General features: G+C 41.4%; 1 protein-coding gene across 1 annotated transcript in view; it reads right to left on the reverse strand.

Moving 5' to 3' along the window:
• The window catches only part of LOC132383495 (transcription factor GATA-4-like), a 28,805-nt gene extending 14,932 nt beyond the window's left edge, over positions 1 to 13,873 (reverse strand). The window contains exon 1 of the mRNA XM_059954517.1: positions 13,205 to 13,873. Coding sequence (XP_059810500.1) covers positions 13,205 to 13,694 — 490 coding nt within the window. The 5' untranslated portion in view covers positions 13,695 to 13,873. The remainder of the gene's footprint in view (positions 1 to 13,204) is intronic.
• Between the last annotated feature and the right edge of the window lie 10,079 nt (positions 13,874 to 23,952).

Raw genomic sequence — 23,952 nt, forward strand, 5'->3', positions numbered from 1 at the left:
ATTGCAAAGAACAATCTTAATTGAAGCATAACTTCAATTAAATAACTGAACAAATTGTCAGGATTAATCGCAGGCCTTTTTTATACTGGCAGTATAATTAGATATTATAATTTTGCACGCCACCGTTCCCGAGGAGACACTGGATTGTGCATAACTAGGCACTGTGGGTAAGTTCCAAAAGAAGTTAGGTTGAAGCAGATCGGCCATTGTGTTGGAGTGGGGAGTCGAGGCTTTGTAGGTCGATTTGTTTTTTTCATTAGTTATTCTTTCCTTCTTTTTGACTGAACATTTAGAGCAGCGAGGACGCTAGGTGGAATAGTGGAATGCTCCTTTTAAGAAGTCAGGGAGACTTGCAGTGTCTCTGCAGACTACAACTGCAAGAAGTGTATCGAGCTAGAATTTCTAACAGACCTTGTTAAGGAACTGGAGCTGGAACTGGCTGAACTTCGGGAGACTGAGGGGGTTGATGGACAGGACATAGAGAGAGAAGTGCAGGACGTAGGAAACATTGTGAGGGGGAAAGGCGATAGGCAGCTCAGCAGAGTACCCCGTGGCTGCTCTCTTCAATAACAGGTATATTGCTTTGGATAATATTGGGGGTGAGGGGAATGTCCTAGTAGAGGAAGTCTCCTGCAATGAGTCTACCGCTGCGGCTCAAAAAATAAGTGGGGAGAAGAGGCGAGGCGTAGTGATAGGGGATTCATTGGTTAAGGAAACGGACAGGAGTTCTGTGGAGAAGGAGGAGATTCCCGGGTGGTATGTCACCCGCTGGATGAGAAGGTCTGGGACTCCTCCGATCGAGTCCACGGAATTCCTAATTGGGAGGGTGAACGGCCAGAGTTTGTGGTCCTCATCGGTACCAATGACATTGGTGAAGAGTTCTTAGAAAATGAGTTCAGGGAGTTAGCTGCTGAATTAAATGAGAGGAACGCCAGGGCTGTGATCTCAGGAGTGGAACCCATACCACGTGCCGGTGAGGCCATAAATAGGATGATGGTGCAGTTTCACACGTGGCTAAGGAGGAATTGCCGGTGGGTGGGGGGAGGGGTGGATCTTCAGATGTTTGGATCATTGGGCTCTCCTCCAGGGAAGGTGGGTCCTGTACAGAATGACCGCTTTGCACCCGAACGGGACAGCGGGACAGTGACTAATACACTAGCCAGGAGGTTTGCAGGTGATATACGGGGTGGGGTGGGGGGGGGGGGGTTAAGGTAGAGTTAATGGGGGATGGGAACAAGAGCGCCAGAATAGATAGTGGAACAGTTGTGGACAAAGATGTTGTAATTCCTACATACAAAGTCAGGAATCAAAAGGTCGAGCAAATTAGGACTGATCTTCTGAGCCGCGTATACTTCATTGCAAGGAGTATTGTAGAATTTTGACATTGTACCTATAAGTGAGACTTGGTTCCAGGAGGGGCAGGACTGGCTGCTCAATGTTCCGGGGTACTGCTGTTTTAGACGTGATAAAGCAAGGAGAATTAAAAGAAGAGGAATGGCATTGGGTCCTCGGGGAAAATTTCACGGCAGTGCTCAGACAGGACAGACTGGGGGTTTTATGACTGGGTTAATGGGATTATATCATCGACTACCCAACAGTCCGCGAGGTTCGGAGAGCAAAATTGTAGAGAGATAACAAATTGTTGCAAGAAACATGCGGTGGCGATAGCTGTTGGTTTTAACTTCCCTCGTATTAACTGGGGCTTCCATACAGTAAAAGGGCTGGACGGGAAAGAGTTTGTCAAATGTGATCAGGGAAGTTTTCTTAATCAGAATTCTCAACTAGTGAGTGTGATAATGGATCTCCCATTCGGCAATGACTCAGGAGAGGTGACAGAAATTTGTGTAGGGGAACACTTTGCAACTAGTGATCATAATGCCATTGGTTTCATGGTAATTATGGAAAAGGTTAGGTCTGGTCCTTGGGTTGAGATTCTAAACTGGAGAAAAGCCAATTTTGGTGGCATCAGAAAGGATCTAGCAAGTGTGGATTGTGGCAGATTGTTTTTTTTTTGCAAAGGTAAGGTGTACTTGAGATGTGGGAGGTCTTCATAAGTGAAATTTAGAGAGCACAATGTTTGTACGTGTCTGTCAGAGTTAAAGGTGAAGATAACAGGTTTAGGGAACCTTGGTTTTCGAGAGATATTGAGGCCCTGATTAAGAAAAGGGAGGTGCATAGCTGGTATAGGCAGGAAGGAACAAATAAAGTACTTGAGGAGTATAAGAAATGCAAGAGAACACCAAAGAAGGAAATCAGGAGGGCTAAAACAAGACATGAGGTTGCTCTTGCAGACGGTGAAGGAGAATCTGAAGGGCTGCTACAGAAATCTTAAGAGGAAAAGGATTGCAGGGGACAAAATTGATCTTCTAGAAGATCAGAATGGTAATTCATGCGTGGAGCCAAAAGAGTTGGGGGAGATCTTAAATTGACTTTTTGCATCTGTATTTACTTGGGAGACAAATGTAGAGTCTATAGAAGTGAGGCAAAGCAGCAGCGAGTTCATCAACCCTATACAGATTATGGAGGAGGAGATGCTTATTGGCTTAATGCAAATTGGGGTGAATAAATCTCCAGGGCCTGAGATGGTGCTCCCTCGGACCCTACAGGTAACCATTTCAGAAACTGCAGGAGTTCCAGCAGGAATATTTTAAACATACTTAGCCAGGGGCAAGGTGTTTTTGGATTGGAGGATAGTTAATATTCTGATGTTTAAGAAAGCCTCTAAAAATAAGTCACGGAATTATAGGCTGGTGAGCCTGACGTCAGCAGTGAGGAAGTCACTAATAGATATTCTAAGAAATGGGAAATATAAATATTTAGATGGACAGGGTCTGATTAAGGATAGTCAACATTACTTTTTGTGTGGTACACCATGTCTAACCAAGCTTATAGAATTTTTCAAGGAAATTACCAGGGAAGTTGATGAAGGCAAGGCACTGGATGTTTTCTACATGGACTTTAGCAAAGCTTTTGACAAGGTCCTACATTGGAGGTTTGTCAAGAAAGTTCAGTCGCTTGGCATTCAGGATGAGACAGTAAACTGGATTAGACACTGACTTCGCAGAGGAAGCCAGAGAGTGCTAGTAGAAAGTTGCCTCTGACTGGAGGCATGTGACTAGTGGTGTGCCAAAGGGATCAGTGCTGGGTCTGTTATTGTTTGTCATCTATATTAATGATCTTGGTGATTATATGAGAAACTGCATCAGCAAATAATCGGATTGGGATTGCAGTGAACAACGAGAAACACTATCAAAGTTTGCAGCAGGATTAGGACCACCTGGGAAAATGGGCTGGAAAATGGCAGATGAAATTTAATGCAGAGAAGTGGGAGTTGTTGCACTTTGGGAGGACCAGCCAGGGTAGGTATTACATGGTGAGCGGTAGGACACTGAGGAATGCAGTCAAACGGGGATTGGGAACATAGATCCATAATTCCTTGAAATTGGCATCCACAGGGTCTAAAACAAACTTTTGGCACATTGACATTTATAAATCTATGTATTGAGAATAGGAGTTGGGATGTTATATTGAATTTGTATAAATGTTGGTGAGGCCTAAATTGGAGCATTATGCACAGTTTTTTTTTGGTCACCAATCTACAAGAAAGATGTAAGTAAGATTTAAAGAGTACAGAGAACATTTACAAGGATGTTGCCAGGAATTGACCTGAGTTGTATAGAAAGTTGAATAGGTTAGATCTTTATTCCCTGGTACATAGAAGATTGAAGGGAGATTTGACAAAGGTATATAAAATTATGAGGGGTGTAGATAAGATAAATTCAAGCAGGCTTTTCCCTCGGTGGTTGTGTGGCACTATAACTAGAGGTTATAAGTTAAGGGTAAAAGGTGAAATGTTTAAGGGGAACATAAGGGGGAGCTTCTTCGCTCAGAGTGTGGAATGAATGAGCTGTCAGTTGAAATGGTGGATGCAGGTTCGATTTTAACATTTAAGCGAAATTAGGATAGGTACATGGATGGAAGGCGTATAGAGAGCTACGGTCCAGGTGCAGATCAATGGGATTAGACAGATTAATTTTTTGGCATGGACTAGATGGGTCAAAGGGCCTCTTTCTATGCAGTGGTGTTGCATAATTCTGTAATTTCGACGATCGCTACTGGGCATCGGGTTAGAAATTGTGTCCAAGATTTATTAGTTGGAAGGATATGTATTTAAGTATTTAAGATAAACACTGAATTTGGATTTCCCTTCAAGTAATAATGATTGCAAAGTATTGTTCGTCTTGCACCAGAGACAATAATTGGTCAATCTGAGACATTCTGCTTCAGGTCACTGTTTCAGAACTGCACCTTGGAATGGAATCAAACTCAGTGCAATTATCGTAGTGTCAAATCCTGGCTGCCTGAATGCCAACATTAAATTTGGCCCATGTTTTTAAATTTTAGACAAGCTGTAATTCTTCCAGGGAATCTTACTCTGCTTGGTTTTATTGCTAAGTTGTACCGTAATTTTGACCTGTAGGTCATTTGACTTGTCATTTCGAAGCCAACCCTTTTTTTTTCTATCGGTAGGACACAGTTGGCTATAGTGTTCGCCGCGGTTCCTTTTAAACAATCACAGGTCAAGCAATTCAGCAAGCACTGAGAGACTCTAGATTCCAATTCGTTACGATTTTTTTGTTCTAAGAGGCGAAATATTTATTATATTAAGCACAGCACTGGGTAGAAAAAGATGCCTTCAAGTCCAAGTGGGGAAAACGTGGAAAAGCCATTGTGATGTTGACTATGGCCACTTGCTCGCCCATCGATTGTGAGGGACGGCACTCTTCCTATGTTCAAGAAAACGTCGATGTTTGGAACCCGTTAATTACTTTGCGTGCCTCTTTTTTATTATCAAAAACTCCCAACTCAGATATAAAGCGTTACAAATAATAAGACCGCTCATCTGCCCCCAACGGCTATCCGGAACAACAAATCCAGTTCGTGTTATCACCTCTGACCCTTCTTTGACCACCAGTCCTGCTCTGAGACTACATTTACTTGCAAAACAATTAAAGCGGCTATAATGAACCTCATTGACTGTGTGAATAAAATATTTTCAATCGGTTGCTACCGACTGAAAATAATTTTATTCGCACAATCAATGAAGTTCATTATAGCAGTTCTAATGGTTGCTATCATCAGAAAGGAGATACGGGTGCCTGTTGGCTCATACTCAACGATTCAGGATAGCTCCTTCCCCTCTGCCCATCCAATTTCTGCATGGACAATGATCCCATCAACGCTATATTATTACTTTAAAAAATTGTACTACTTATTTAGTTTAATATATACTTACGTAATTCAGATTTTAAAATATATTATTCGGTTTTGGATAACACTGCTGCCGCTAAGACCGCAAATTTCACGACATTATCTGGTGATACTAAACCTGACTGATTCTCTGGTTTCGGAGATAAAAAGATTAAAAATCCTTGCAACGTAACACATTGGTTGCAGTTCATTCATCTGGGCTTGGGGGAAGTGGAATGATTGATGAAATCAGTGTCTGCACCGAGTTTCAGTATAGCTCCCATGCACAACAGATAAAACAAATAACTGGCAGCCTTGTCTAAAGATGTCACCGTGTTACAAAAGTAACCCGTACAATCACTGTGGCTGTGTCGGTAACTCAACCGAACTTTATCTAGATTTACATATGAGGACTGGTGGATAAATCTTAATCTGCGGCCATTTCAATATTAGGTTGCACGCAATTTTCTCTAAACACTCATCTCAAGCACCTGGTTCTTCGTATTCAGGCACCAGTCAGACCAAAATCCCTTATTTCAATCGAAGGTGTGATTTAGTTGTAGATCAGATGCTAGATGTCCCTCACGCATCCGTGTACATTCCGCCACCCGCACGTAATCAAGGTGAGAGTGCTTCTTCAGGAGGCGGTCAACGCATTTCCGACCGGGTTTTGCAAAAGCAATCCGTCCGCTCATTTATCTTTGACGTGGTTTCGTCTCCGTCAGCGATTTATTGTTCACACAAGGCTCATAATATTAGCGAATCACTGTGTTTAGAGCTTGATGTAGGGACAGATTTCAATGAACATTATCTGCTCTTTCTTAATTCATTTCCGCCCATATTGCCCCAAACGAAGGAAGAGGGATTAAAAGCGGATGTTGACACATCAGCAGGCTCATGAACAGCTATTAACCCCCCCCCCCCCCCACCCCCAGCCATCAGGCTCTTGTACCAGTGGGGATAACTTCACTCAAACCATCACCGAAATGTTCTCACAACCTATGGACTCATGTTCAAGGACTTCATCCCCTGCTCTCTATCTCTATATTTATTTCTTAGTATCATTTCGGTTTTTTTTTCCCTTTTGTATTTAGACAGTTTCTTGCTTTTTTTTTGCACATTGGTTGTTTGTCCCCCCTGTCCGGTGCGGTCTTTCATTGATTCCATTATGGTTCTTGGATTTACTGAGCAGGTCCGCTAGAAAGTGAATCTCAGGGTTTTACATGGCGTTGATAATAAATCGACTTCGAACTTTAGTTGGAAAAGTGAACGGATATCACATTTTCTTCGTCAGTGGAATGTCTCGTCTATTTCTGACGAAATAATTCAACTAGGGTCCAAAAGATGGGGGACCTGTACATTTGCAATCTGATGAAAGAAACGGCGGGGATATAGAACGGCGTGCCAATGTGACCCCATTCACCAGAAACCAATAATCCCCTATACGTGGTCCTTTAATTTACTGCCTGACGCTCGTCAAGTTATTTCCACACGCCTGGACAAAAGGGTTTTCTTTGCTTCTAATAAAGCAAAGCAGCCGGTGTCTGCGATATTTAATATTCAGCTCGAGAGGCTGTAAAAATAATCACGTCAGATGAGTTGGATTTTAAAGAGATATAATTATAAAATTACATCATTAAGGAAGGCCGGCCTGCCGCACCAACACGTCTGTGGCTTGTAGCAGAGACGGGGAAAATGTGTTAATTGGCGAGCAGCGGTAGACTTTGGCCAGAATATCGATGAGCGTTGGTGGTCAAATAAAATAGTAGTGAGCTGTTAATTTGAGGGGAATACACAATGCCCTACAAGACATCATTTAAATTTAGAGAGTAAGACCATATATTTTGGATATATACCTCAAGAATGGTTGAAAAGAGATAAATATTTAATGAATATACTGTTGGTGGCTGGTGAAAAGACTCTTACTAGGAAATGGATATCACATGAGAGCCCAACTTTAAATACATGGATGGAAATTACAATGAACATTTACAAAATGGAGGAGATAACAGCATCTGTTAATCATAAGCTGGAACAATTTGATTCATACTGGGAAAAATGGTTTAACTACATAATGCCTCATAGGCCTGATTTTATTCTCACAAATCAATGAATCTGTTGTAAAAAAAAGATCACTCCCTACTTGTACATAGCTCTTTCCTTTTGCCTGTTTTTTTCTTTCCACTCTTTTCTATAAGTGTGTGTCTCAGATAAATACTTTGTGGAGATATATATGATATATATGTACAATGTCTGAAATACGTCTTATGGAAATGTTTGTTTGATGATGAACTTCAATAAAAAATAAATTACAAAAAAAGAAAAAAACCGCGTTCATTATATTTATGAAATAAAAATAATACAGAGGACCTGGACAGGTTCAAGACATAGAACTACTGAAGAAAACTCTAGGAGGCGTTTTCAGATTCTGCTTCAATTGCGAGGTGTGATTTTGACTGCTCACAATGCGTCCAGACCTCGATTATCTCGAAGTAAAATGATTTGTAAGAAAATGACTTAAACTTTTGATCAAGCAATATTTAATTACGCCTGTGCTTTGTGAAAAAAAGACACGGGTTTAATAAATTATTCTTTAAGAGGCACTGCGTTTACGTTGTTAAAATGGAACCAGTTCTTCTGTGCTGTCGGCGGAGTCGGCGTGTAATTCCAGACTATCGGAAAAGCAATCTTAATTACGTCTGAAATACTGCAGCTTTCTCAAAATCTTAAGTGCCCGCGATGCATAATTCGGGTTTTCAATAAATCCTCGGATTGACTTCAATATCTTGGCAGCTGTGAGTTTGTGAGCGACATTTGTGACGCAGATTACAAGAGTAGAAGAAGTGTGAAAGTGATTTTGAGTCTCAAGTGCAAGTTAAACAGACAGTCGCCGGTCGTTCGTCCATATCCACCCCGCCGCAAATTCCCCGTTAGCTTCCGTTACTTATCCAGTTTACATCTCCTCCCTTCCCAGTCGCTCCTAATCCCTCATCCACTTCGCTTTAATGAATGAATTATTCTTCCCAAGGGCATTATTAAAAGCAGTTTACTAGACTGTTACGGACTGTTCCCAATCACCGACTTTACAGCTCAAAACGGAGTTGATCAATCGGCCCCCCGCTAACCATTGCGTGATGGCAAGAAATTGTTTGTTTTGATCTATAATAACATTTTTGTCCTCATTATAAACCTGGCCACACTGTCAATCTCTACACAGTCCTTCGTGTATCTGTGCACTGCCGTAGTGCTGGGTGTAGTTTTACAGAAATAAGTCACTATCCGAACACAGAAGGTGAATCTCCCAGGGAAGGAGAACCGTTCATCGCTCCGTCTGCATTGCTTATACCAAAGGTGATTCTGCTCGGAGGGTGCTACTGTCTCCCATCGCCGCTGCGCCCAGACCGGTGAAAGGGCGGAAATGTTTACGCAGTCAGACTTCCCTGGGCGCCGAATTATCGGCGTGCCCGAAACAATTCTCAATTCCTGCAATATCTAAATTAATAGCAACAGCTTCAGTTGAGCTTAAACACCGACAACTCTCAATGTGCCCAATCTTTATTGGCGAAAAGCAAAATCAGTGCTGACGAAGGGTCTCGGACCTGAAACTTTATTAATAGTTTCTCCCTCCATGGACGCTGCCAAAGCTGTCCCATTCTCTCTTTCCTTATAGTAGCGGGAGTTTACCAAGACCACGAAGTCTTACTGAAATTCAGCAGGGGAGAAAAAGGATGTATTTTTATGCCGAGAGAAATGCAAATAATAATTGACTTTTGGCATATTCTCCCATGATGGGGAAGCTCGTAAAGTGTAAAGTTGATACGTGGCTTTAAGTGATTGATCGCGAGGGATCTCGCCAGTAAGTTTCGGAACATGTTGGACAGTAACACCTGTCCTAAACCCAGGTACTAGGGTGCTCTGTATTTTAAAATTTTGCATTAATTACCAACCATACTGCATTAAAATCAGGAAGGTACATTGGTAGCTAGATTGCAGAAGAAATCAATTCCCAATTCGCCCGCAATGGAAACTGGCAAGGTAATTCCACCTGATGCTTGTCCGTTTGAATATTGCAAAGGGTCCATCTTTATAAAATAATCGGCAGTCCTTTCCCTTCCCTAATGTACATCGCCATGTTAGCTGAACAGAAACAGAATCACTTAATATCTGTAAGAGACGGCTGACGTCCTTCATCCCCCGGCCCAACTGTGCCCACGCATCCAGTCTGCGGTCATTTCCCAAATGATCTCTCCTCGGACCTCTAGGTCCGAAATAGCGTCCCAAAGAGGACGGAAGGTCAAGAAATGGGTGGCCGTGGACCGGTGAGGGGAAAGCGGGCACACATACCCGGCTCTACCCCTAACCACGGAAAGCGTCCCATTTCGTACAGGAGCGGGCTCCCCTCGCCCCTCACCCACCTTTCCCTCCCAAAGTGTGTAATAAAGCATGTTTATAAACTGTCCCGAGACATTATCGACTCAGAACGTCACGCAGTGTTCTACAATACAATACAAAGCACAGAACAGTGATCGCTGTAGCTTTATGTAATCCTGAAGCTTTTCCTTCCCTCGTGCCGAACTTGTAGCAATCGACAGAACTTTGGGCCCGCCTGCTCTGTCTCAAAAATATGATTTGATCTTAGAAATAACTATACTAATTATGTCTTTAGAATGGCATTTAATACAGTTGTTTCTCAACTGGCTTTGATCATTTTGCAGTGCTCCTGCACTTGGCTTTAGCACTATCGTTTCACCGGGCCTTGAACCCTAAATTAACCGGCGATAATTTGGGGTAGGGAGTGGTGCAGGAATCAATTTGCGCCCTCCTCGGAAACGCCCCGTTAGGGTTAGGTTTTATTTTACAGAAGGCCCGAGGTTCGCCTTGACGTGAGACAGGGGAAAAAAATCACAAATTAGAACTGGGCTCCGATTATCATTGGCATTATTTTGGGATTAACAGCTTGCTCCCCATATCGTACTGGCCAGGTTTGCGTGTATAGACAGCCAGGAAGCAATATCCACGGTCAAATCTGACAACGGAGGCCTGACACTTTTCGGGAATATTACAGCGGGATCAGATCTTCTCTGTTAGGGCCTGGTTGATTTTGCAATGGACGAAGATCCTTGTGTACCGACACATTCTAACATTTGTGAGATTTTGAACCTACTCACAAACAGTTCTCTGCATGACTTATTGGCCGTCAGCAACTGGTTGTGTTTTAATTTTCTGACCAATTCTAACTACAGATGAGGGTATAGTTGATTTCTACAAGGACGCGTTTACACTTTTAATTCAAACCAAGACTGGGAGAAACTTGCGGTCCGGGCATTTTATAAACAGAATGTTCAGCACCAAGTCGACCAGTATTTATTGATTAATTCAAGAAAGGTTCTCAAGCCCAATTCGCGAACCGCCATATCATTCCCATATTTACACGTATCACACAAATGTGGCACCGTTCTATACAAACCAGGCTAATTAATCTTTTGAAAATTATCTTTGCAAAACAGCAGCTTACTTTATTTGTATGTGATAGTTAGGTCTAGACGTTTAAGAAATACCTAAGAAAAAAAAAGTGACCATGTATTTCAATCACTGCTGTGTGGGCCGGAGCTCTGAACGCGAAGGCACTACCTATAGGCCCTGTATTTTTTAAAAAAACATAACATTCAGTAAAGATTTATATTTCAACAATCGAAATCTTCTAAGTTCAGCAAAAAAACAGGACTTTCCATGATTCCCTTCCTGATACAAAACATGTACCGCTCCTGCCAAACACCTTTTCCTGTAACTGTCCCACTCACAGCTATATCATTCTGCAGCTACAAAGGAAATCGACTCCCTTTAAACTAAGCAGCAACGCCGTTCCAAAACGGCCTGCAGAGCCTGAACAGACTCAGTAAAACGTTCAGGAAAATCGCCCTTACTTTCCGTTGCCTGCTTACGGACCGAAGCAGTAGACGGATATACTGTATGTGAACTTTCTTTTCCACATTTAGTAATTACACGACTTCTGGGTTACGTACGTTTTACTGATTTGTCTAACACGGAAAAAAGAAGTGTAAGATGGGATGTTGGAAGCGAATTTTCTTCACTCTTCACTCCTTTGATTTTTTTTAATAATCCATACCTTACGATATGGATGAAGAATGTGGTAGCATAATACACAGATTTTCTCTTACCGCATTTCCGAGGAGTTGGAGAACGAAAGTCTCAGGGAACTCGCAAACCTGACGTGCTTTGCTAAAATATATTTTAATATTGTCAACAGTGTTCTGTTTTTCAATGGGCCAAGCATCTATCCCACTCCCAACCTCACTCACTCCTGCACTTACAACTATTATTCACAACGTACACTGAAGGCGTTTACACCTCCCCGGGAATCAGAGCTGGACCGTCACAACGGACTACATTGAAAAGCTAATTACAGACCTTACTCGAAGTATGTGAAAACTTAGGCGCAATTCTACGAAAATAAACACTGCGGCCAGCCATTGCTACCGACCCTTAAAGTGCAAATCAAGGAATCAGGGAGGAATTGTTGGGAAAGTGCTCTAAGTTTACTTGGAATATGTGGCATTGGTCCTTAAGAAAATATATACTTTATCAAGTATTAGGGGCAACATCTGGATACAGAATTCAAGTTATTGGTTTGCGGGCTTCTTTCTAGTTGTTGCCCGATCGATCCCTTTCTCAGCATGTTCTAAATCTGAGGGATAACACTACCCATTTAGTGAGTTTGTAACTCATAAGGAGGCAAAGTGGACAACATTCACCGTAGTGAGGCTTTGACTGTGAAGTCGGCCGCTCGATTACCTTTAAATTACTGGAAGCTTTAGCCTAGCAATGCTGCCAATCTCTAACCAGGCTCCGTTGCCAACTCATCAGTTCGATCACTGTAAGGTTACGAGACACAAACCGGAATCGGAGTAGCAGAACCACATAACATTTAAAACACACACGTCAAAATAAGGTTTGGAACCTAAACTAACGTAACCTCACAGCGTCAGAAACGTTTTGTTTCTCTTTTTCCCGGGGGTGTGATTCTGCTCCGCACAGACGGCCTAATAAACGAAGCCCGGCGACTCGTTCGTTAACCTCCATGTTTCTAAATCCTCATTTTAATCACCGAATTGCGAACTTATTTTTTTAAAAAGCAGTATCGACTGTCTCTCTCTTAAACTAATTGAATCTCAAGTTCCAACGTGTACGTTCTGCTTAAGCTAGGCATAGAACCTCTACAAATTTCTACAAGGCCTTGTTCAGCAATCGAGGTACGATCAACCCCCCCCCCCCACTTCGCTTGGATTCAAAGCACAATTTGCGCGCTGTCCTAATCTATTCCAGTTAATTGACATCACGGTTTGAACACAATCTGCGAAAACACAGATTACGAAAACTAACGCCTGAAAAAAAATTACAAAATTAGCTGGCCACGTCATAAAATCTGTTGCTTTCAGAAGTAGTCGAGAATGACACAGTTTGTCCGTAACATCTTTCCATTAATGAAACACGGAAACTAAGTACGGGTACATTGACAGCTTCTTTAAAGTTATCAGAATGATCTATTTTAGTCCGATCGTGAACCCACACTGTGAAACTGGTGATGTTTATAAAGCTGTAGATGGCATCAACACTTTCATTGTAACAATAACTTTTAATGTTTCCAAATTGCAGATTTCAGGTAAAGCAAATTAAAATGCCAATATCAAGCATTAGAAATACGTTTCTTGATTTTCTTCCGTACCTAAACCTACGAATAACAAGATTCGTTGGAACTCCACTTTATGTTGGAAGTAAATAAATGAATTGTAGTCGTGACCTGCGGGCGGTCAGAACAAGGGAAAGGTTCGGAACAGTTATTTTGGCGCACAATAAATGGGCTCAGTACCCGCTGCTCCCGTGCCTCTCGTCCCCCGACATTCCCTAGTCCACAAACAACAAGATCGCGTCTTACCTTCGCCGTGCCTGCGAGCCGGGATGAAACTGAAGGCAGGATTGTCCATGGGAGCCGAACTCCAGGCAGTAGCCGCCTCTGAACTCAGGTACTGTGGGTAGTGATTGGGGAAGGAGCCACTGAGGGTCCAGCTGATGCTGACCTGGTCCCGCACGGCGGCAGCGGCGGCGGCGGCCGAGGAGATGGACAGAGGGCTGCTGAAGGCGGGGGTTCCGCTGGAGATGGGCGGGCTGGAAGAGTAGGAACCATGGTTGCGGCTGCACGAAGGCTCGCTGCTCGCCGCCTGAGCCTGCGTCTGAGCCCAAGATGGGTGCGGCGACACCGGGCTGCCTTGTTGGGGGGAGCCGCCCTGCAGGTAAGAAAAACCCGAGAGCCCGCTGGTCATCCTGGTGCCGGGGACGTAGACGGCGGAACTGGCTGAGTGCAGGAAAGCCCCGACCGGGTCAGGGTGCGCCGTGTACGGCGAGGGATTGGCCAAACCCTGGTACATCTCCGGGGCAGGGTACCGGGCAACGGGAGGGCAGTCCCCTACCGAGAGAAACTTCAGCAGTGCCACCCGCCTGATGTCCCGGGACACCGGGACCCGGCTTAGGGACGCACAGTGTTACCCCCCTCTCACTGAATATAGATGTCCTTTAGTGGAAAGTCCTGGCGATCTCAGTTGGTGCCAAATGGTGCCGGTTCCGAGTCCGTCCCAAAGCAGGAGAGTAAATCCAGACCACTGACATCCGCCGAGGGAGGGGATTGACTGACAGAACTACTGAGAGAGGGTGCGAGTGAGAAAGCGAGAGGCAGAGTTCATCAGCTGGTCAAAGATCGAAGGAAAAAGGGAAAGGAAATGGAAGTCAAATCATGGGGGATTTTGGCGGAACCTCCCACCTGCCAGTGAATGCATCTCGCTGTCAATCTGCCATTTAACTATTTCAGCCCCAGCCCTCAGTCAACTTCCAGGGGCGGTCTTTATTCTGCTCTGTTTATCCGGCTCAGCAGCCGGCGGGAATCCCGGCAGATTCCGCTCTCCAGGTGCGGGGACGCGCTCCTTTACCCGCCTGGTTTACTCCCCTCGTTTACCGGCGTTGCTTATGGCTCCTTAGCAGGACGAAAGGCTCGCAAATACTATTATTTGTCGTTATAATAACAAGATCCAAATAAGGATTTTGATTTCAAGGAAGGAGTGACCAATTCAACCTGTAAAATTTTCTTTTGATTTGCTGCTAACTCTCTAATTGCTCTTTTTAGTTAGTAGATTCAAGACTCCCATTCTTTCTATTACCCGTCTTCTGTTATTCTTATTCTACGTGGTTGTAACCGGATTAAGAGAATACGCGTGCAAGAACATTTAAACTTAAGAGATTCTGATGCCTTGCAAAATCTGAAAAGGGGATTTTATGATCTTTTCGTTACGCAGGAATACGCGTGATAAGATCGCTCTAGGCAGCGGACAATAATTCATCCAGAGGCAAAAACGGCGGCGACAGAAATAACCCGGTTTGACCGAAGATTCAGGGCAGATGCAAATACACTAAACAAGTGCGTTGCGTCTGAGCTGGGAACATGGCGGCACGTTCAGACTTCAAGGTTTCCACCTGGGCTAACAGTTCATGAAAAGAAAATCAGGACAGATTTGTGCCGGGATGTTGAAAATATTAAACCATTATTCAAAGCATCGAGCTGATGGTAACACATGGACATTTACTCAACTTAAATACTTTTACTTGATGATCTGCAATCTCTTTCGACGAAAATTTTAATCGAATAAAAGAAATTCTTAGATCTTGTAACATATTTATTTTTCTTTGGTATCAAGTGAATTCTATGTTTCACCGGAGCGATACCAACCAACAGCTTTTGCACTCTGACAACCGTTCATCTGGTATTATGCCAAAGCGATGCCTTAAATGTTTGGAACAGACTAGGTAAACTGTGGCCACGAGCCCATCTAGTATATTAATTTTCTCTCTCATGCAACTTTTGAAAAACAAAAATTGGGACTCTATACTTTGTGCAAAGTCAGTAAATGGTCTAGACCAGGGAAATAAACCCCCACCAACGCGCCAATAAGCAATCCAGCTAAAGCGCCCTGAGATGGCTCCAGAACGAAGCAGAATTCTGCTTTTACATGAAGGGAAAGATGACCATAAATACATACAAGGCCACACTAGATTTCAGCACCGTTTAAGGTATCGTTGCAGAAAGGAAACAAGTCACTTGGCACGATTCATCCAGACCATTTGAAGATTAGAACGTAATGGCCATCGAAGGAAGGCGTGAGATTTGGGGACGATGGGCACAGAGACAGAGAGAGAGAGAAAATTAAAATTATGATGAGGTTTAAGGATTGCATTTGCTTACACATTTTCAAGAATTTAAGCAGCTCGTGAGGAAAAGCTGCTTCTGACTGGGCCGATTATTTAATTAACATTATGGGGCTGGGGAGAAAGGTGAGGAAATTATTGCTTACAAAGTGATATTCCTAAAAGACGGCTGGAAGGAAGATAAACTTTGAAACTAGGGTATGAAATGGGATTAATTTCGCCTTGTGCTAACTCGCAGCGGGTGCAGACGCATCGGGTCGAAGGGCCTTGCAGAGGCCTGAAAACCTTCCTTCAGCTGAATGCACCTACGGAACAAGGCTGATGGGGGGGGGGGGGGGGTGCTAAACTGAGGGTATTCTTGTAGGACTGAGTCTTTGAATTGATCCAAACTGACATTTAACCTGCTGATCTATACAGTACTGTGCTTTGGAAGCGCAGTACAAAATGCTCATTGTTGAAAACTCCACATACATTAACATCAAATCCCACGAATGTCTTTTCTATCGTAAAAAACGATTTACCCAGTAATATTATCAACCACGGACTGGCACAACCTTACCTACCTACTTGTTGCACTTCACCGCTTGATTTGATGGCGCTGACGTTAAAAGAACTTCTGTTGATCGGCCTCTGCCTGGCATGGAATGTAACAGGTTGGGGTTCATCGTTTCTGCGCGAAAACAGAGCATGACCAAATCTGACACTGAGAAGCTAGAAAGTTTTGTGCATTAGGTAGATTTGACCTTTTTTTGCCCCAACACCGTTGTCGCAGGAAACGTGAGGGACCCCACTACGCAGGACATGCTCTCTTCTCGCTGCTGAAGGTACAGGAGCCTCAACACCCACAGCCCCAGGTTCAGGAACAATTATTACTCCTCAAGCATCAGGCTCTTGAACCAAAGGGAATGTTTTCCCTTGCCCCATCACTGAAATGTTCCCATAACAATGGATTCACTTTCAAGGACTCTTCATCCCACGTTCTCAAAACTTACTGCTTATTTATTTATTCTTATTATTTCTTTCTTTTCGTTTTTGCACAGTCTGTTGTCTTTTGCACGCTGGTCGAACGCCCAGTTGGTGCCTTTCATTGATTCTGTTATGATTATTATTCTATAGATTTGCTGAGTATGCCCGCAGGGAAATGAATCTCAGGGTTGTTTATGATGACATACATGTATTTTGATAATAAATTTACTTTGAACTTTGAACTCTGAACAAGACTTATCTCTCTTACTGTTATAAAAATTGGGCTCATGTATATCAGTTTTGAAAGTGCACAGCTGACAAGGGCCTGCGTGAGAAAATATACATACCTGAACATTAATGTACATACTTTCTGCCCATGAACAGATTAACCCCATTACATTTACATATCATTTTTATCTCACTAAATCCCTGTATTTAAGTGCTGAGAAAAAACACGTGTTTACTGCGGATTTTAACATCATTCTTTAGTCAATTTAGACCTTTTTCATCTCTTAATCTAATCACTGAAGACTTTTACATATTGAAGCAACAAGAGTTCCCACCCCTTTCAACCACTGGAAGTTAGTCACAGGGCACAGTTTGACCCTCTTTATGTTAAAAGTGTTGGTTTTGGCATTGATTTTAAGCGACACATTAAACAGGACACCACTCCCCTTCCATGTGCGATAAAAATGTGTCAGGAGGTAGGTGTGAAGGCTGCTTTACACTTGTTCCATTTATTCTGCATTGTCAGGTGAACTTCTTTTCACAGTCACCTCATTAATTACAATAATCAAACTTAACGTTGTTTGAGAATGATTGTTAGCACATTTTATCTATCCGTTCAAAAGATGTTTGAGCAAAAGAAAATGTTGTCTTCCTTAGCTAGCACAAGACTCAAGGTGATACACAGTGGAAAAATGGGACCTGTAAAGGCAGTATTGCAGAGATCTTTTTTTGTCGCTGGTAATTACAATATTGACAGGGAAGTAGTTAGAAAACTATTAAAACTCCAGTTAGCAAAATTGTTATATGATTTTATTTCTAACATAGTATAACGAACATTATCAAATCATGTTTATAAGCAATTGTCATGGTAAAATTAACTAAGCAGTAAATAATCCGATTGCTTTGGAAGAGGTAATGAAAAAACAAACTATTCCCATTGAGAAATTATCGGAGGAGCTACTGTGAATCTTTTCCGTGACCATTTCAAAGTTCAAAGTTGAAAGCAAATTTTATTATGGGAGTACATATATGACACCACATACAACCCTGAGAACATTTCCTGCTGGCATACTCAGCAAATCTATAGAATAGTAACTACTGTATAAAGCGATCAATGGAAGATCGAGTAGAGCGCACCGTGCAAATGCAAATATAAATAGCAAATAAATACCGAGAGCATGATATAGCAAGATAAAGAGAACCGAAGGTAAGGAACATTTTTGAATATGTGATTTCTTCTGTTCTGCTTTAAGACATCACAAAAGAAGAAAAAAGTTTAAATGTTGTGGAAAGGTGAGAATAAAAAAAAAGACGAAGTAAATGTCACAAGAATGAACAGAGGTTATTTTTGCTCCCTTTTGAATGTCTGAATAATGCTATTTCTTAAATCATGTTACTTTAAACATCTTTTTTAGACATGAAAATAGCCTCAATATGCCTCGTTTGATGATATTCACATACAATTTGTCATATTGTATATCTCCTAGCTGGTCAAGGTCTGGTGACACCCAGACAGCCATGGTTTATTCTGCAAGGCAACGCACATTACTAGCAGTTACATTATCTGCATTTTCCAGGTATTTTCCCAATCATTTACACAAATTTAATAAAACATATTAACACCATTATGCTTTGGAATAAAGTTATCAGTTTAATATCCTTATGGTTCTCACTTTCTACCAAAATTCATGACATGAGCTGACAAGATTACAGAGTGGAATATGATTCCCTTATAATGTAGGTACATAAATATAACACGGCGGGGAGCATAGAGTAACTAATAAGGGCTTAAAACAACATTACGTAAATCTTTTAGTCCAACAGACTCCAATGGTATTTATGCTACGCTCAAAGTTAAATATCCTAATCTCAAGATTAACCAGCCACCCAGCATTCTTAAATCATGACAATAACAAATGCAGAAATATCATTCAGGAAACAACATGGAACGTGCAAAACTAAACAGTAAATGATTCGCATTTTCTGGAAGATACTTGTTTATATTTTGAAACCGGCTGATCACTTCTATAAAAATAAAGATATTAGGGTTCCCCCCCAATTATCAATATGATTTATTCGTATTTAATTGAATGCAATACTTATTAATATACAGGGCAGAATAGACCCTTCCGGTCCTTCAAGCTGCGATACCTAGCAACCCCCGATTTAATCCTAGCTGAATCATGGGATAATTTACAGCGACCAATTAACCTATCATCTGGTACGTCTTTGGACTGTGGGCGGAAACTGGAGCACCCAGAGGAAACCCACGCCAACACAGGGAGAATGTTCAAACTCCTTACAGGCTGCGGCACGGATTGAATCCAATCACCTGTACAATCAAACGGTTTCCTAACCACTGCGCGACCATGACACAATAGTTTTTAAATTCACGACGCCTTAGGTCTAACAGTTTTGAAAGCATGAAAAATGAATCAGGTGTTCTTTCTTCAGCTGTAAGTAAAACAAAACATTCATAATCTGGAAATCGATTCAAACGGTAGAGCCGTACTAAAAAGTAAATATCTTTTCAATGTGTAGTATTAAGATAATCTGACAGCATCTACTGTGTTTAGTGGTTCCTCCCTTGTGCAATTTCATTTAGCTATTTTGATATCATTGGCTGACCTAAGGTTCAACAAGAAACGCTTTCACTGAAATGACTCTGATTGGTGGGTGCACGTGGACTATAGCAGATGGCAGAAAATGTAGAATACACAAGGCAAGATAATTAATATTTTGCTTAAGTCTGCAGTAGATACTGCAGTGATGGGAAAATGACGCAAGAGCAATGTGAGAATTCATTTTTATTCAGAGGGTGTTAATGTGGACCTTATTGCTCGAAATGGTTTGAGAAATAGAAGCAATCGAGGTTTCATGAGGTAGATAGATATTATTTAAAATATCTTTGATGGTGGCCCTAGACAAATAATGGAGGAAATTAAGGATCTAACGTAATAAAAAAGTAAAAATAAGTAAACGTAAATTTATTAGTTTAGTACATATGTCTTCATATACAACCCTGAGATTTATTTCCTTGTGGGCATTCTCGATAAATCCAATAATCATAATGGAAACAGTGAAAGACCAAACCAACCGAGCAGACAACCAGAGTGCAGAAGACAACAAACGGTGCAAATACAAAATAAAAGAAAAATAATAATAAAGAATAAATAAGCAATACATATTGAGAGCATGAGACAAAGAGTTTCTGAAAGTGAGTCCATAGATTGTGTGAACAGTTCAGTGAAGGGGCAAGTGAGGTTATCCCCTCTGGTTCAAGAGCCTGATGGTTGAGGGGTAATAAGTGTTCATGAACCTGCTGGTGCGAGTCTTGAGGCTCCTGTACCTTCTTCCTGATGGCAGCAGCGAGAAGAGAGCATGTCCTGGGTGATGGGATGAAGTGCTTTATTCTGTACTGTAACTATTCTGGGATTCCATTTTAAGATTTGTAACTAACATCTCTCACATGGCATTGCCCAATTATAAATCATAAGCAGCAAAGATTTAACAAAATATTACTTATTGAGAACCCATCCCTTCAGTCTTTTATAGGTAATTTCTTGGAATCTACCATCACCTGAGAGAGATTTGCAAAATGGGCAACTAAATAGTAAGGTTATTATTTATTATCAGAATTTAGACAGAGTAACAGACAACAAGAGTAAATTTTAAATAGTTTGTGGATGTCATCTGGACCAGAAGAAAAATACAATCTACAGTTTTATACAAAGTATTATCTCAATAATCTTTAATTAACTATCTATAATTAAAATTAAAATTACATTACTATGTGAAATGTTTAAGATTTAAACAATCAAGTCCCACTTTGCTAGCTCGTAAGGATAAGATTGTATTTTAATTAGTTTAATTTTCCTTTAACATAACTCAAAGAGGAACTAACATGCTGGGTGCAGACAATAATATCTTCAGAGCACTTAAGATTGGAAATTTAAAATCCTGCTGTGATTTTATTGTTGCAGAACCTTCTTGCCAGAGAAAATGGCCCCGAACGAATTTTCATTGCATATAAAACAGGGGGTTCCCAACCTTTTGGTTAATAGTAGGGGTCCATGGCATAATAAGGTTGGTAACCAGTGGTCGAATATGAAATTCATTAATTTAGAACCTAGAATATATTAAATAAAAGGTATTACTTAATTAATGAGGTTTTTGAATAAATTATAGTTTGCTACAGATCACTATGGCACAAATAGACCACTGAGTCAGCCCATCTATCCGATAAAAACATAATTGATCCTATACCATCCACTTTAATGTTTAATTTCCTTTAGCCCACAAATACCTTAAGGAATCCATCCCTGTCCTGTATATATACGTTGGTCAAATATCCACGGTCTCCTGGGTAATAGTAAAGGACCAATGAATTGGTAAATAGTCTATGGTTAGCCTCGATGCTCTGAAATTAAGTGAGAGTTAAAGTGGTTTGATTCCCTTCCAACTGTCCATCTAGCTATTCTGAGGGTCAGGCTGGTATTGCTGTCGACATTACCACTGCGGCAAGTTCAACAGAATTTACAATCACATTCACAGCTAGAAAATTGTCATAAAACAAAATAAAACATTTCATTCACAAAATGCTGGTGGAACACAACAGGCCAGGCGACATCTATAAGGAGAAGCACTGTCGACATTTCGGGCTGAGACCGTTCGTCAGGGTCAGGGTCTCAGCCCGAAATGTTGACAGTGCTTCTTCCTTTAGATGCTGCCTGGCCTGCTGTGCTCCACCAGCATTTTGTGTGTGTTGTTTGAATTTCCAGCATCTACAGATTTCCTCGTGTTTGCTCTTAAAACATTTCATTAATGTATTCCCAAGGCATCACAAATTATTTCACGGCTGATGATGCACTTTTGAAGTATAGCTATATTTATTATGTAGGAATTGTACAGGCCTATTTGCCTAATCAGCAACTTGATAATGACCAGAAATAGATTGAGGAATAAACGTTGACCATGACACAGGAGAACATTTATAAAATAGCATCAAAGGATCTAATAAATTCACCTGAGGCAGTGGATGAGGCCTCAGTTTAATGTCTTAACTAAAAGATGCTACTCCCCAAAGCACAAAATGGCTTCCCTGAGACTGAAAAATTGCCAAAGGAACCCAGCAGGCCATTTGGCATTTATGGAAAAAGTGTACAGTTGATGATTCAGGCTGAGGTCCTTCATCAGGACTCAGCCCAAAGGGTCTCGGCCTAGAACGTTGACTGTACTCTTTTCCATAGATACTGCCTGGCCTGCTGAGTTCCTCCAGCATTTTATTTGTCTGGCTTGGAGTTCTAACATCTGAAGATTTTCTCTTGTTTGTCCTTGAAACTCAGTGTAGGTTTTTGTAGCTACTTTTCTGGAATATGAAAAGTGTTTTCAAAGTATAGGTGAAGAGGTGCGTTTTTTACCAGCTGTGTAGCTTACACAGACAATGAGAAATTTGGAGAAGATGATGAAAACAAAGTATGAACAAACATCATCTCAGATATTTAAAAAAAGAAAAAAAAATTAAAATATACAAAAGGACACTGGAAATAAATGTTTCTTTGCAACAAAATGCACTGAAGATCAGTAATGGATCTCTTGCGTTTGCCAAAACAATCTGAAAAATAAGTTAAAAACTAAATAATGGAATATTAATATTTGACCATATTGCTGTAATAGTTTGAAATTGATTTATGAGTGAGGGTGCTAATCTATTGTGTTTTTAATGAATAACATCTCTATAAACAGCCAGTGTCCAAGGTCATTAACCTGAAAGTTTAGTTCCATTTCTATGTCTTCAGGCACAGTCTAGCCTGCTGAGATTTTCAACATAGAATTTCCTTGTTTCTTGCTGCCAACATTGGCAGTATTTTGCTGGAGTACTTTTGAGGCGTAGTCCCTGTTGCCATTTGTGTACCGTAAGGTCCCACAAACAGCAATGTGTTAACAACTGCATGATCTTTTTGAAGTATATCAGAAAAGGGAAAAAACAGTGGCCTTAGAGGGACTACTCCCTCCATTGTCTGTAGATGTGTGGTGGGATTGTCACCATCATCCTATGTGACATTATAATGCTTCACTGTTGGTATTACATTAGTATAGCACTCCTTTAGAATTACATTGATAAGGGCACCAGGAGGTTTGCAATATTTCAATGCAAGTGAGTTACTGAGCCACCCTTTAGCTAATGATATCATGTTTAAGAATGCAACTAATTATGATGCCATTTATCACAGACAGTAAATATTGACAGTTTGGTTAGTAGGCAAAAATGCTGGCACCCAATACTCTAGTGAAACCCCTTATATTGGAAACGTTAGTACAGGTCATAAAAAGAATGGAAAAATCCAGCAAAGGTGAGACAGGGAATGATTTACATGGAACTGCTAACCAAATAAATTAATAAGTTCAACATAAAATAAAAATCAAGAAGTTTGGCAGTCTCACACACAAATAGTCTTATTGACATTACTTTCTGCCTGTTACGCTGCTGGTGTTTAGGACAACAATAAAGGTCTTCCCTCTCCGGTGGTGTTCAGGACTTTCCTCATCGTGCTAGTAGCTTCCTCTTGGTTTTCACTACTGTCCATCATGCAAGTCCCAGGTGGGGACTCAGGAATACCGTCGCAGTCGGAGTTCTTCATTACCGTTTCCGTAACAATTCAGGGTTGTTAGCCGTGAGCTGAATCCCCGAACCTGGAGGACTGGTGGACCACTCTTAGTCTGGCCTCTACCCTTTGACCTGTTTGGCATGGGCGACCCTACCAAGAGCCAAAGCACAAAGCCCTGACTCCAGCCAACATAGGTCTCTGGATCATTGAGGCACACAAGCGTTCAAATGTCAAAGTTGTGGTCCTCATGCAGGATATTGACATTATTAACTTGATAATTACTAATTTAATTGGCTCATCAAATAGGATTGATCTGGGGAACAATTGTAACAGGGGAAAGTGCTGCATGTTGCCAGAGCTATAGAATCAGCTACTTTTCTATCTATTGATAGTTGTCTTGATTTCTTCCTGCTGGTCTTTAGAACTGAAATGCCAAGAGATCAAGACCATGAACAGATGAATCAAACTTTCATTAAAATACCATGCTCTGACTATAGATAAATGCCCACAATTTTTGCTTAAATGGATTGAACGGAAAATTTTCCACTTTTGTGCAATTATATCTTGTTGTGTGCCATTCTTGTGAGATAGCATTCATTGTCCAAGGGCTTCTGTATAATAACAGGTATCT

The sequence above is a fragment of the Hypanus sabinus genome, chromosome 30 (assembly GCF_030144855.1).
Source record: "Hypanus sabinus isolate sHypSab1 chromosome 30, sHypSab1.hap1, whole genome shotgun sequence".
In the NCBI taxonomy this organism is placed as follows: domain Eukaryota; kingdom Metazoa; phylum Chordata; class Chondrichthyes; order Myliobatiformes; family Dasyatidae; genus Hypanus; species Hypanus sabinus.